At 41.1% G+C, this 15057-nt stretch overlaps 1 protein-coding gene across 5 annotated transcripts in view; it reads left to right on the top strand.

Annotated features, from left to right (window-relative positions):
• Nucleotides 1–15057, top strand: part of GRK3 (G protein-coupled receptor kinase 3) — a 123249-nt gene that overhangs the window by 69011 nt on the left and 39181 nt on the right. For all 5 annotated transcript variants that reach the window (XM_067700415.1, XM_067700419.1, XM_067700417.1 and 2 more), the window contains 4 exons: nucleotides 3384–3445; nucleotides 8304–8355; nucleotides 10479–10570; nucleotides 12965–13064. In XM_067700415.1, coding sequence (XP_067556516.1) covers nucleotides 3384–3445; nucleotides 8304–8355; nucleotides 10479–10570; nucleotides 12965–13064 — 306 coding nt within the window. The remainder of the gene's footprint in view (nucleotides 1–3383; nucleotides 3446–8303; nucleotides 8356–10478; nucleotides 10571–12964; nucleotides 13065–15057) is intronic.

Here is a 15057-nt window from a genome sequence, read left to right as displayed (position 1 = left end):
TGTACAATGTGATGTTTTGATATACGTATTCGTTGTGAAGTGATTGTCATAATCAAACTAATTAACATATCCATCACCTCACCTAGTTACATTTGTGTGTGTGTGTTTGTGTGTATGTGTGGGGGTGAGAACACTTACGATCAACTCTTAGCAAATTTCAAGTGTACAATACAGTATTATTAACTGTAGTCCCCATGCTGTACATTAGCTCTCCAGAACTTATTCATCCTGCATAACTGAAACTTTGTACCCTTTGACCACCATCTCCCCATTTCCCCCACTTCCCAGCCCTTGGAAACCACCATTCTACTCTGCTTTTATGAGTTAGACTTTTTTTAGATTCCACATGTGGACGAGATCATACCATATTTTGTCTTTCTGTGTCTGGCTTATTTCACTTACCATAATGTTCTCCAGATTCACCCATGGTGTCACAAATGGCAGGATTTCCTTCTTTTTAAAGACTGAATACTATACCATTGTGTGTTTTTATATATATGTATGTATCCATACCACATTTTCTTTATCCATTCATCCATTGATAGACACTTAGTTTGTTTCTGTATCTTTACTGTTGTGAATAATGCCACGGTGAACATGAGCGTGCAGATACCTCGTCAAGATACTGATTTCATTTCCTTTGGATATATACCAGAAGGGGGATTGCTGGATAATGTGGTAGTTCTGTTTTTAATTTTTTGAGGAATCCTTATACTGTTTTCCATAATGGCTGCACCAATTTACATTCCCACCAACAGTGCACAAGGTCTCCCTTTACTCTATATCCTTACCAACAACTTACCTCTTGGCTTCCTGATAATAGCCATCCTAACAGATGTGAGGTGATATCTCATTGTGGCTTTGATTTGCATTTCCTTGATAATTAGTGTTGTTGAGCACCTTTTCATATGCCTGTTGGCCATTTGTCTGTGTTTCGAAAAATGTCTATTCAGGTCCTCAGCCCCCTTTTGAATGGGGTTATTTGGTTTTTGGCTATTGAGTCGAGTTCCTCGTATATTTTGAATATTAACCCCTTATCAGATATATGGTTTGCAAATACCTTCTTTCATTCTACAGGTTGCCTTTTCACTCTGGTAATTGTTTCCTTTGCTCTGCAGAAGCTTTTTAGTTTGATGCAATCCCACTTGTCTGTTTTTGCTTTTGTTGCCTGAATTTTTGATGTCACATCCAAAAAATCATCACCCAGGCAAATGTCAAGACGTTCTTTCCCTGTGTTTTCTTCTAGTGGTTGTACACTTTCAGGTCTTATATTTAAGTCCTTAATTCATCTTGAGTTGATTTTCATATATGTATGAGATAAGGGTCCAGTCTCATTCTCCATTTATTGGAGAGACTATCCTTTCCGCATCGTGTGCTTGACACCCTTGTCAAAGGTTAGTTGACCATAAGTGTGTGGATTTATTTCTGGACTCTCTATTCTGTCCCATTGGTCCATAATGTCTGTTTTTATGTCAGTACGATACTATTTTGATGACTGTAGGTTTATCATACATTTAGACATCAGGAAGTGTGATGCCTGAGTTGAAATTTCTTATCGAGGAGAAGAAGGTAGTGAGAAAAAAATGCTCTGAAAGTAAATACAGAATACTTTTTATTCTTTTTGTTTGCAAAATTAACTTTAGAAATAAATAATTGCACAGGTACATTTGGTGGCAAGAGTCGGGAGGGGTCCTGGCTTACATTTAGGTTCCTAGAACATGCCAGGCCCTGTGCTTGGCTCTCAGCATTCTTAATCTTACTAAATTCTCACAGTGGCCTTGAAAATTAGATGTGACTCTCCCATTTTACAGATTAAGGGAACTGAGAATCAGGTGAGGTTGTTTGCTCATGACCCCACTGTTGAACTCTCGCTTTTGCACTGCTTACTCGACACATTTTGTAGTTCTTTGTGTTGAGAGTGGCAGTGTAGTATATCATATCCAGTCTTAAGAATCTCTGGTGAACTTTTATTTTATCAGCAAAAGTACAGGCTGTTTTATAAAATATGAAAAAATATTAACGTAACAGTTTTTGTAAATAGAAAATCTGTGATATACAAATTTAGGCTTTTCGTATGTCTTCCAACACTTGATCTCTTTTGTCTTTTGAACCTCTTGAGACTTGTGGCCCTTGGTCTTTAGCATCTAGAAGAGTTCGCGAAGATTGCAATTATGTGTCATCATAGAAACACAGGACTTCAGAGGTGGAAAGGGCTTCAGAGAGAGAATTCAGCTTCCCCTGTTACTAAGGAGGGAACAAAGTCCACCTGGTTTTAGTGACCAGTTCCGGTGTCCCGCCCAGGACAGCAGTAGCCCTGCCGGGGGGGTGGAGGTGGCTTAGCCCCGTGGCACGAAGTGAGGCTCCCAGGCGAGCTGCAGTGGTCTCACTGCCTGTGTTGGTGACTGTGGCTTCTGCAGACTTCCTAGTTTGATCACTTGCCTTGGACGGTTCCTGATCTGGTCCTTCTTTTTTGCACATTTTCAGGATGATCTACGAAGACACAGAAAACATTAAATTTGCATCATTCAGTGAGTGTAGGGTATGAAGATATTTTCCAAAACTATCTAAGTGGCTCCAGGCTGAGCTGTGAAATGTTGGCATTTGATATTTTTATAGTTCTTGATTTGAAGTCCATCCCATGGAAAATAAGTTTATGCAGTTTATTTGGTAATGTGTAAAGTGGCATGATATTGAAGTAGATTGTTCTCCACAGGGAAAGGGCACTGCACGTGTGAGCAAGGAGCCCTTGCCTTAATCCCTGCTTAGCCGTGAACTTGCTCAAAGACCTTGGGAATAGCTGATTAAAAAAAAATTTACTCCATGGGTCCCTTGGCTTTTCGTCTTTAAAAGTCAATATTAATGCTGATCATTTATGATAATCATAATTAATAGCAATTATATAATTAATAGTAATTTATAGGATGCACTACGTAACTTACAAGGCTCAGTACGCAATGAAAACCTGGGGGCCCTTGTTCAGAAATTATTAATTTCAGGATGACAACAGCAGGGCACCAAACCGAGCCCTGGGCTCTTCTGTGGGGCTGCATGGGTCACATGCCCATGAAGCTAATTCCAGCCATTTAAGATGTGTCTGTGACTTGCCAGGAGCCGTGCTAGGCAGGAGGGATGCAGTGGCACACAGGACAGACCTGTCCTTGCCTTCATGGAACATGCCATCGAGTGGTGTAGATTACTACAAGTAAATAATTGTGACCATGAGTACACTGGTGAAAATTGGACAAGGCTGCGAAGGGCGAGTACAAGGTGCTGTGGGAGCACGTAATTTGGAGGCTCACCTCGTCTGAGTCTCATCCTTTTCTGTTTTCACTTTATTATGTTCTTACTGATGCAGTGTGGAATTTCTTTTCCGTCCTTTCCAGCCATACATAGAAGAAATTTGTGAAAGTCTTCGAGGCAGCATTTTTCAAAAATTCATGGAAAGGTATGAAACTTTATGTATAAAATCTTTTTTTTAATAGAGATATATTTGGCATGTAACATTATCTTAGTTATATATCATTGTATTTATACTGATAAGATCTTGTACTGTGTAGGTGTACCTCATTTTACCCAATAAGTGTTGTCCTTAAAATGTGTTAATTTATTCATTCAACGAGCATTTACTGACCATGTGCTATGTGCCAGGCTTTGCATTAGATTGTTTCCTCTGTACTTTATAATTTAGGATTTGTATATCTTAACATCCCGTTGACCTTTAGTTCTTTAGCTTCCAAATGGTCCAAAATTTAAATAGACTAAGGAACCTCACAATTAAAAGTATTTTAATGGGACACCTTTGCTAATGCAAGCACGAGTCTATGTCTAATTCATTTGTTTATATGTTGAAATCGTATCCTTCAAAGTGAGACAGGCCTTCTCTTGATTCTTTACGTAGTAGAATTTAAGTATTGGCAAATGTCTGTAGTCATATATATCATTAATGTACCCGATAAATACGTCCCTCTGGGTTACTCAAGCTATAGGGTATGTCTGTCCTATAAAATTCTGAAAATTTTCGGTAATGCCTATAAAAGTGTTCACATGCTTCTCAGGCACCTAAGAGTCAATCCTTCAGTATTTTGAGTGTGCCTCTGTGATGATGCACCTTTGGAATTGGACTTTCTAACACTGAATCTGCGTTCACACTGACTGTACTCTTCTCCATAAACTCGGCTGATTTCTAGACAGCTGTCGTGTGACCGTGCCTCATCGACGGAGCAGCCTGCAGCTGTTCAGTAGTTGCCCTTTAAGAGCAAATACTTCAGTGCAGTTGTGTTTTTTTCTCCACATGTTCATAGAACTAAAATAATTAAAATAAAATTTTAAAAGTTGTGTCATGATTCTACCAGAGTTCAAGAGATGATTTTATCTTGGAGTAGAGTCAATACTTCAGGAAATGAATCTGCATACAAATGATTACATTTTTCTGAGTAGGAGCAGAGGCTTTGCCAGAAAGCCGTGGAATCAAACTGAGGGGACAGGATGCCGGCCCAGGGGTAAGACTCAACCAAGTCCTGGGCCATCTCCACTGCTTTTGGTTCTAAAATCTGACTTTTCCCAAACTCCTGGGTCAACCTCACTGTTATATGATCCTTGGTGGAGAGGGGAGAAATGGGGATGGTAATTAAAATCGGGGAAGAGGTCTTGTTAACTCCATTGTGTAACCACCAGGTAAACCTGCACGGTCATTTTCCCCCACTGAGTTAACCATTCACTGTGGTTTTTTTTTTTTAGTTTTATTGAAGTATAGTTGATTTACAATGTTAATTTCTGCTGTACAGCAAAGTGATTCAATTATATATGTATATATATACACACACACACATTCATTTTCATATTCTTTTCCATTATGGTTTATCCCAAGATATTGAATATAGTTCCCTGTGCTATATAGTAGGACCTTGTAATTTATCAATTCTCTATGTAAAAGTTTACATCTGTTAAACCCAGACTCCTAATCCATCCCTCTCCCAGCCTCCTCCCCCTAACCATTCACTCTTATCACCACAGGAAATACAAGTGAAGCTCTTTGCATTTTAGGCAAGCATGCACATTGGATTTTCTGAAACTGTTACCATTTTATATAAATGAATTATTTTTAAAGTCAGTTCATTTATTTTTATATATATATATATATATTTGGTTCTTTTTATGTTAATACATTATCAAATTAACAGTAAAAGAATCCATTGTCAGTCCAAGAGTTCAGAGTTTGGTTTTTTTTGTTGTTAATTAATTAATTTATTATTTATTTTTGCCTGCGTTGGGTTTTCGTTGCTGTGCGCGGGCTTTCTCTAGTTGAGGTGAGCGGGGGCTACTCTTCATTGCGGTGCACGGGCTTCTCATTGCGGTGGCTTCTTGTTGCGGAGCACGGGCTCTAGGCACGTGGGCTTCAGTAGTTGTGGCACGTGGGCTCCGTAGTTGTGGCTCGCGGGCTCTAGAGCGCAGCCTCAGTAGTTGTGGCGCACGGGCTTAGTTGCTCCATGGCATGTGGGGTCGTCCCAGACCAGGGCTCGAACCCGTGTCCCCTGCATTGGCAGGCGGATTCTTAACCACTGCGCTACCAGGGAAGTCCAGAGTTTGGGTTTTGAAAAGCACAGGCACTCCATAAATAGACCCTTGTAGACTTCAGCATCGTCAGGACTGGCCGTGTTCTCTGATGGCCTCACGGTTCAGGCGATTTTTCTTGGTGGCCACACTGCAGTTTCATAGTAGAGAAGTAAAGAGGAAGTCTTCATGTAGAGAACAGGCTTATGGTTGCCAAGGGGGAGGCAGGGTGGGGCAGGGGTTGGACTGGGAGTTTGGGGTTAGCAGATGCAAACTAGTATATAGAGAATGGATAAACAACAAGGTCCTACTGTATAGCAGGAAACTAGATAAACCATAATGAATAATGAACTAGATAAACCATAATGAATATATAATGAATATATATCACATGTATCCTGTGGTAAACCATAATGAAAAAGAATATATATGTGTATAACTGAATCACTTTGCTGTTTAGAAATTAACACGTTGTAAATCAATTATACTTCAATTAAATTAAAAAAAAAAAGAGGATGTCTTTAGCAGTGCTGAGCCTGCCTCTCCACCTTCTCCTGAGGCCCAGCAGGGACACGGGGTTAAGTTCCCAGTGGGGCTGAATCCCGGAGTGAGGCTTTCCCTCTTCTGGATGAGGCTGGTGAGCCTCGCTTCAGCAGTGAACATCAGATTGCTCAGTAATCTAAAGCCCACGTCAGAGGTTAGAGCTAAAAACGCTCGTTCTGCTCACCCTCGCCGCGCCCCAGTCGTCTTTGTATCTTTCACCCCTGCTCTTCCCTCCGAGGCGGTGGTTAAGTCACCTGCAAGGGCTCTGGCTCTGAAGCCCTGTGCTGCCCAGGCTCTGCCCTATTCTCAGCCCCGGTTCCTCCTCCCCACCCAGAAGTGCCCATTCTAGTGACTAGATATTGCCTAGGAATGGAGCTCAAGGAACCCCGTGGGCACACGACAGCCAGGACACCCAGCAGCCATCTGTACTTCCTAAAGAAGAACTTGCTATCGTATTTCATGGGCAAAATATCTGTGCTTATTTTTTGATGGAGTGTGTGTCCTTTTGGCGCAGGGTATGGGTTGGGAGTTGATTCTCCTCGACTCTTCTCTTGGCCAGCAGGGCCACTTCTCTCTCCCTGGTTGTTTACCCTCCCCAGCTAGTTTGCAAGTTCATAAAGTGTGACAGATCACACCCCCCCACACCCCCACCTCCGTTGCCATCTCTGAACTCCAGAATCCGTAAGAAGGCAGGGTGTGAGCTAGCCTCACACACCAAGTGATTTCAAAGTCATGGATTTATTCACCCCAGTGTGGTTTCACCTTTTGCACTCACCATGCTTTAAAAAAAAACTCTTTGAAATAACTCTCAGAAACTCAAAATTTATTTTACTGACCTCATAGAGATGTTAGGAGGATCAGTGAAACACTCTTTAAAAGTCATTTCAGAGTCACTGAAAAAAGATGCTATGTAATTACAAGAGTTCTTCTGCTTTGAATTCTTAATTTGATTATTAGCCTCAGAAATATTTTTAAAAGATCCTTAGAAGGCATATTAGATGAAACCCCCAGGGACCTGGGATATTTGGATGCCTTAAGGCATCGTATTATAGTGCTGATAATACCTGTAACTTGCACTTCGTAAGAACTCCCTCCCTCTCTTCCTGCCTTTCTCTCTCCTTCCCTTTCTTCCTTTTTTAATTCATTCATTCCTTCATAGAACCCTGAATACCGTTCCTATGTAAGGAATCATGCCAGGGGCTAGATAAGTCCAACAATCACCAGAAATGTTCTTTGCTTTTAAGGAATATTCAATCCAGAATGCATTTCTTCTGAAAAAAAAATTAAAAGCAAACATTTTATAGATATGTTGCTCATTAATAAAAAATAATCCCAATCATGCCTTTATTAATGGGATAGATATGTTTCTTACTTCATGGATGAAAAAAACACTCCTCTAGCAGTTGAGTAAACTGGGAGCTTATCAATGCAGTATGACTTCCATCTTGCGATTCTCGTCTGAGGGTTTCTCTGCTGCACTGTTGGCATCTTTGTGAGGCAGACATTGGTTTGGGTTCAGATCCGGCTCCACCCATTCTCTCTCTGTGTGACCTTGGGCAAGCTCAGGTGGTTTTGGCTGTAAGTTGGGGCATCATGACGGTACCTGATCACGGAGTTGTTGAAGGAGTAGATGAATAGGGCCTGGGACATGATAACCACTATTTAGGTATTATATTTGCTACCCCTCTAATTATTTGTAAACAGCCATTATTTTGTCATGGAGAGCTGCACTGTCCAGTATGGTAGCCACTGACCACGTGTAGCTGTGGAACTCTTGAAATATGATTAGTCTGAATTAAGATGGGCAAACACCCACCAGATTTCAAAGACTTCATAGAAAAGCAAGAATGTAGACTATCTCATTAAAATTGTATATTGATTTGATTTTGTGTTGCAATGATAATTTTTTGATATATTGGTTTAAATAAAATATATTATTAAAATTAGATTACGTACGCAGCTTCCGTTACCCGTCTGTTGGACAGTGCTGACTCAGATAAAGATGTTACCACAGCATAACGACAATTAAAGGAGAAGCACAAAGTCTTCGATTTGAATCATAAAATAAGGCCTTAAATACCAGGTGAATCCTCTGTGAGAAAATGTTTAGGAAAACTTACTCCGTTTGAGAAGCAACAAAGCAGTACAATTCTAGTTTCTCAGTTAACTCGATATTTAACTTTTCAGTAATTCCTTATGTTCTTTTTCAGTGACAAGTTCACTCGATTTTGTCAGTGGAAAAACGTGGAATTAAATATCCATGTGAGTATCATCTCTGCCTTTCTTTTTTTAAATAAAAATTTCCCCTGGCTCAGCTTCGTGAGAAAATAGTTTATTCGGCAGGGTACTCCCCAGGGTAACACTCTGCCCAAACAGATGTCGTGCTTATGGCTTTAGGCATGAAAACTCCATCCTCCTATACCCAATTGTAAACACTTTGAATTTTAATTCTCTTTTCTCATATTCATGTAAGAATGTGTTTATTTATTTAAGAATGGTTATTTTAAGCGGTAATTGACCTTTTAACAGAACTAGTTGTAAAAATACAAGTCTTCTGCATAATGTAATTCCCATATGCCCGTGCCTTATGCCATCTTGGTAAAGTTCCTTTTTTTATTCTTAGGCGCAATGATGTAATAAACAAGATGACATCTTTTACTAGACCACGGTTTCATCTTTTTTGTTATTTTGAGAATGATAAAAGCAGTCCTCAAAGACAGGCTACTTTCTGACATTAACCCCTTAGCATTGTATCTTCTGTTAGCTTCTCACTGTCAGTAATTCTAGGGCACGTTCTTTACTTCGCTTTTAGAGTGTGCATTTCTCTTCCCCTTTCCTTCGTGCTCTCCCTTCACATAGGTTTGCCATTGAGAAAAAGAAATAACTGGATTTTTTTTTTTTTTAGTTTTTTACTTGAGCAGTACTATTGGAAGAAGTGGGGTCTTTTCTTCTTTTTTTTTAAAATTAATTAATTAATTAATTAATTTATTTTTGGCTGTGTTGGGTCTTTGTTTCTGTGCGAGGGCTTTCTCCAGTTGCGGCAAGCGGGGGCCACTCTTCATCGCGGTGCGCGGGCCTCTCACTATCGCGGCCTCTCCCGTGGCGGAGCACAGGCTCCAGACGCACAGGCTCAGTAGTTGTGGCTCATGGGCTTAGTTGCTCCACGGCATGTGGGATCTTCCCAGACCAGGGCTCGAACCCATGTCCCCTGCATTGGCAGGCAGATTCCCAACACTGCGCCACCAGGAAAGCCCCTTCTTCTTTTAAACCTCCCCTCTCCACCCCATTTCCTGGCAGGATTGAGAAGCAAGAGGCAGTGACACATTTTTAAAAATAATCCCTTATTGGGACTTCCCTGGCGGTCCAGCGGTTAGGACTCCATGCTTCCACTGCAGGGAGCACGGGTTCGATCCCTGGTCTGTTGCTGTGGCATGCCGCAGCACGGCCAAAAAAAAAATCCCTTACATCTGCTGTGGATCTTCCTTGTGCTTGAGTTCCTTTAGCAGACGTGGTATCCTCATGTCTTCACGTCCTCATGTCCTCTGAGCACCAAACATGAAGCTAGTGGGCCAGATGCCCCTCCCTGGCTGCAGACATGATATTTGAAGGGTTGTCTGGGGAAACCCTTCAAGCATCTGACCCTTCATTTGCCAGGATACATAAACTAGTAGGCATTTGCTGTTATCTGATGGCCTCTTACCACGAACATAGGACTATCTATCTGCCTTTGTACTGTCTAATGCCATGAAAACTGCTTAGGAAGCAGGGCATTGCTGGGATGATACTGACAAAGTGCTTATGAATAAAGCCTCTTCATAGAGTTACTCACACTCGGTCTGGCTTCATGCTCACACGCCCAGCATGAGTCCTCTCTACTCGCTGACGTTATTGATAAAACACTCACACGGCCAGCATCTGTTGGGCTTTCTGATCATATGGCCCACGGTTAGGAAAACATAGATGGCCTTGACGTGGGCCTATTTTTCTACCATTACGTTCCTGGCCTTGCTGAACTGTTCCCAACTTTAGACTTCAGAGTAGCTGATGTTGCTTAGTGTTTTGAGTGGAAATTTCACATTCACTTGTCTTCAAAGCGTACATCGTCCAATATAAGATTTATGAGATCGGAAAACCAATCTAACTCAGCTACCACTGTGTCATCTTCCCATTTGCCTCCGTGGTGTGCATTCTATGCAGTTTGCATAGAAGGTGGTTCTAGAATGTCCTGCCACCTTGTGCTTCTCACCTCTCAGTTTGAGGGACCAGTCACGGAAAGGGCAGGTGTATCTGAATCGCTATTTTAATAACTGTATATGTTTTACATGAAAACAACAGCATAATTTTTATGCAGTTTTACGTTTCCATGTCGCATTTTGAATTCACAGTTGACCATGAATGATTTCAGCGTACATAGGATTATTGGACGAGGAGGATTCGGTGAAGTATATGGTTGCAGGAAAGCAGACACTGGAAAAATGTAAGCTTTCTAGGCTCGTATATTTTGCTGGGAATATTAAGAGAATTTTATGCTCGCATCAAAAGGAAACCCCTGTGTAGATTTATGGAAGCCCGTGATCTCACTCCTGCAGTAATTTGCCTCAGAAGGAAATAGGCTGTATTTTGTAAAGCATAGCAAACGAGATGATCTGGAACTGCTGCCTCTTAGGGCTAAATGGGAAGGTAACCAGAAGCCGTGTATCGGGAACCTGCAGTGGTTCAGGCCGTGGGTGAAGAGCCAGGAATCCAGAGGTGGCCAAGAAGGGGTGTTATGTGTGGCCTCCCAGTCCGATCAGACTGCAAAGAATTCTCTGCTTTGCAGGGGAGAGACATTCTCTTCTGACCCACCTGTGATTTAGCATGTGCAGTTTGGGGTGATAGAAAAAATACCTTCCAGTTCTGTGCTGCACGGTGGGCTTTCTGATCCTAAATGATGCACTTTACTTGTCGTTCGTTACCTTTCACTAAATTTTAGTTTTACTTCATCGTAACTGCTTGTCGAGGTGTTGAGGATGCCCAGTCTGTCACGTGTTGTTGTCAGAAGTAAATAATATCCATTCGTCTCTTCATACACATTTACGGTTTCGCCCGGCTCTCGGAAACCGCCAGGGCGTGGTAAATAGTCTTCTATTTTATAGGTTAAGGGTAGACGCTTCTCAGGAGTCACACAGCTAGGAAGTGGCCAAGCTCAGCTCCCATGAATCCTCGAGCACGTCCTTTGCAGCCTCCCGGCTGCCAGTGACAGTGACCTGCCACCGGCCCTTGGGGGCGGGGGGCCCTCAGCTTGCTTACTCTGAGGGGCTCAAGACCTGTGGGTGCCACCTTCTCCGTGGTCTGCAATCCAAAGGTCTTATTAAACATCATCACAGCAGGGTGGTGATAGAAGTAGTATGAGGCATTTTGAAAATTCTTTATCATAAAAAATATTTCAAGAACGCGTCACTTCATGTGTGCTCTGTTGGGCTTTGATCCCATAATTAAGCCAATATTTGATCCCATAATTGAGCCAATCAATGTCTCGCAAATGGATTTGTCATACAGAACTCCTGGAAGAGTGGATAAAAATATCAAATTTGAACATCTATCTCTGTTTTGCTGTAGCTCATAACATTATAAGTTGTAAGTAAGTTAGGAATAAGTGGATTTTGTGTGTCCTACCACAGCCAGACAACTGGTATACCTGGGTGTCGTGAAATAGTGTATCAGTGGGAGTTTAGTCATGCATGCAGAATTCTCAAGTCCCCAAAACCCTTGTAAAAATTTCCTTTCAGCTTTCCCTTGTCCTGCTGAAAAAGCATCTGCTTCCTTTTTTTTTTTTTTTGCGGTACGCGGGCCTCTCACTGTCGCGGCCTCTCCCGTTGCGGAGCACAGGCTCCAGACGCGCAGGCTCAGCGGCCATGGCTCACGGGCCCAGCCGCTCCGCGGCATGTGGGATCTTCCCAGACCGGGGCAGGAACCCGTGTCCCCTGCATCGGCAGGCGGACTCTCAACCACTGCGCCACCAGGGAAGCCCAGCATCTGCTTTCTTTAACCTGTGATTACAGAGTGTGCTGAGTAACATGTCTGTATTTCCTTAATGTGAGTTTGTTCCAAATCTTCAAAAATCTTAAGCTGTCAGCGGTTTCTTCTCAACTAACTTGAATATAAATTGAATGTAAAAATCTTACTGATTCTTTTTATTATTTGAAATATGATAACTTAAGTATAGATTTAAAACAAATCAGTAAAGTGCCACTTTAGGACACGGAGTTTTGGACACACGCTTTCCCTTCCCATTTGGTCAGTCATCAACAGTTTAGAGTCTTACACTCTACGAGCTTATTAAATCTTGACCAGTGCTGAATTCACAATTCCTAAATGCTAAATATGACACGTACAGCACCTCCACAAAACACACACACACACACACACACACACACACACACGGTGGTACTAGGCAGCGGCAATACATACAAAATTTATTTCCCTGAATTTTATATCCATCTACTTTATGCTCTTATTTAACTGAAACATCAATTCATATAATAATAGAAATACCTTGATTATTGCTTGATTTTTTAAAATAGCCTTTTTATTTTACAGTTATTTTAGGTTTACAGAAAAAGTGCAGAAATAGTACAGGATGTACTACCCGTGTACCCCATGCCCAGTATCCTCATCTTACTTAGTGTGGGACACTCGTCACAATGAACGAACAAATATGTTATTGACTGAAGTCTCCACTTGATTCAGATTTCCTTAGTTTCTTAGAAGCATTTTGCTTCTTTAAAACACTTAGCACCTCTTTAGAAACTTCCCCCGGTGTGATGCGTATCATTTAATCCGTTTAGATGTATTCTCAGTGCAGATTTTTCAATAATATTTATGTTTCTAGGTATGCGATGAAATGCTTGGATAAGAAGAGGATCAAGATGAAACAAGGAGAAACCTTAGCCTTAAATGAAAGGATCATGTTGTCCCTGGTGAGCACAGGAGTAAGTATTCAATTTTCAACACTCTTGGGTTGGTTTGTTTGTTTGTTTTTTGGTTTTTGTATCAGGACAATTTATTTAAAATACAGGCATTTTTTTTTTCTGGTGACTTAAGCGGCTAGCCAGTTCTTGGGGGGATTAGAATTTAGAGCAGGGAGCAGCAGCCTAAGTTAGTATAAAGAATAATAATTCAGGTATTACCTCTGTCTAATTTGGGAATTAGGAACGTACTAGCCACCATCGCTGTGCACACTGACAACTTGTCCCTTTAGTGAGTATTTATGACTTCCTTCTTTGTGGAATATGGTTGCAGAGATGGCAGAAAATAATCATATCAATGCCAAAAAAAATATCACTTGAATATAGTTAAGAATTGGCTGTGTGACTGAGAAAGACTAACCCAGAGAAGAAAAAGTAAGAGAAATGTAGCTCCCGTCCTTCACAAACTGATAGAGAGGAAGTGACTGGGCTTAGTCAAACCCCAGCTGTCCCTTCAGGGTGCTCCCCAGGCCGGGTTTCATTTGGAGGGAACCTTATCTTCTCAGCACTTGCCACTTTTACCTGCTGTGGACGTTGGCCTTTTCCATTTCCAGCACTACGTTTCTGCCTGTTGGATGTTTTATTTGCATGTCAGGCTGTCATTTTTAGCTCGGCATGTGTAAAAGCAAGCTTTTACGCTGTGTCATCTTGACTTGCAAAGCAGTGTCCCGTTCTGATTTCTTTTCCTGTTAGTAGTATCACCCAGGATCAAAACCTCGGCTTTTATTTACCTGTACAGATGTCTATAAAGACAACCATCCCAGGGACCTGGGCAGTGCCCACGTGTCCTGGCAAGTGAGACAAGGGGCCCCAGGGGAGGCGGGATGGTGCTTCCAACTATCATAGCTGGGTTCTAAATAAGGTCATCTTCACAAAAAGGTTTTGAAAGACCCAGATCTTAATGGTGACTCAAAGAATTCCTTTCAGCTAGTTTAGCAAGGAACCTGAGACCCAGAGACATCATTTCTTTGCCCAGAGTCCCCAGACTCCCTGGACAGCCCCAGTGTTCTTTTCTCATCCCTTTGTAGGCTCCATGTTTTGTTGTTTGTCACCTGTATTCATTGTGTTGGTGTTTATATTATCCTAGCATTAGTTTTAAGTGGTTCTGGAAAGTCTGTTTGCTATCGAAGCCAATGAATATCATAATTTAGCTCAACTATAACAGATGAAAATGCCATTGCTATAAATAGTAATGTCTAATTATGTGCCTCTACCTGCCAACGTATGGACATTAAGCATTTCAAATAAGAGTTACCCTGTGTGCATGGCCAAGATTTTAACTGATTGGAATGGAATCTGAGTGGCCTGCACACTGTATTGGAATCAACGTGAATAGCATTGGCTTCTAGTATCTATTGAAATGTCTGTGTCTTCATTTCAGACACGGATGTGTGTTTACTGCAGATTTTAAGTGCTTTATTAAAATATTAATTTTTAATGAGTTATCTCAAAGCCTTGGATATTTATTCACAGGAAAGCCTATGGAAAAAAATTTTTGGTGTTGGAAAAATATACGTACAATTTTAATTTTCATGTAGCATTTTTGTTTTACTCAGGTGAGGGAGAGTCGTTAAGTAGTTGTCGAGCTCCTCACTGGTCCACCCGTAAGGGAATAAATAAAAAATGGGGGTTATATTGAGCTACTGCTTTGAGCTAATTTAAAAGGCTTGTTTATATTTTTTATTCAAATATCAAAACTGCTTAGCATTTTAAACATGTATAAGTATATAATTTAAAGAACTGTAGTAAAGAATTGAAAGAATTGTAATAAAGTTATTTGGAATTGTTTTTGCTAATGAAAGGCCACGGTTTATAGGATTTAAGTAATCTTTAGTTTAAAATTGCCTTCTTAGGGGATGCTTTAGATCGGCCTGTATCAGTATGATTTCCTAAGGTGTTGGCATGAAAATGAGCCAGTCACCCAGCAGAGTTTCCTATTTACTAGAAAGTTGTTTTT

Source organism: Pseudorca crassidens, chromosome 12 (assembly GCF_039906515.1).
Source record: "Pseudorca crassidens isolate mPseCra1 chromosome 12, mPseCra1.hap1, whole genome shotgun sequence".
NCBI classification, from domain to species: Eukaryota; Metazoa; Chordata; class Mammalia; order Artiodactyla; family Delphinidae; genus Pseudorca; species Pseudorca crassidens.
This window is presented reverse-complemented; position numbering and strand designations above follow the sequence as displayed.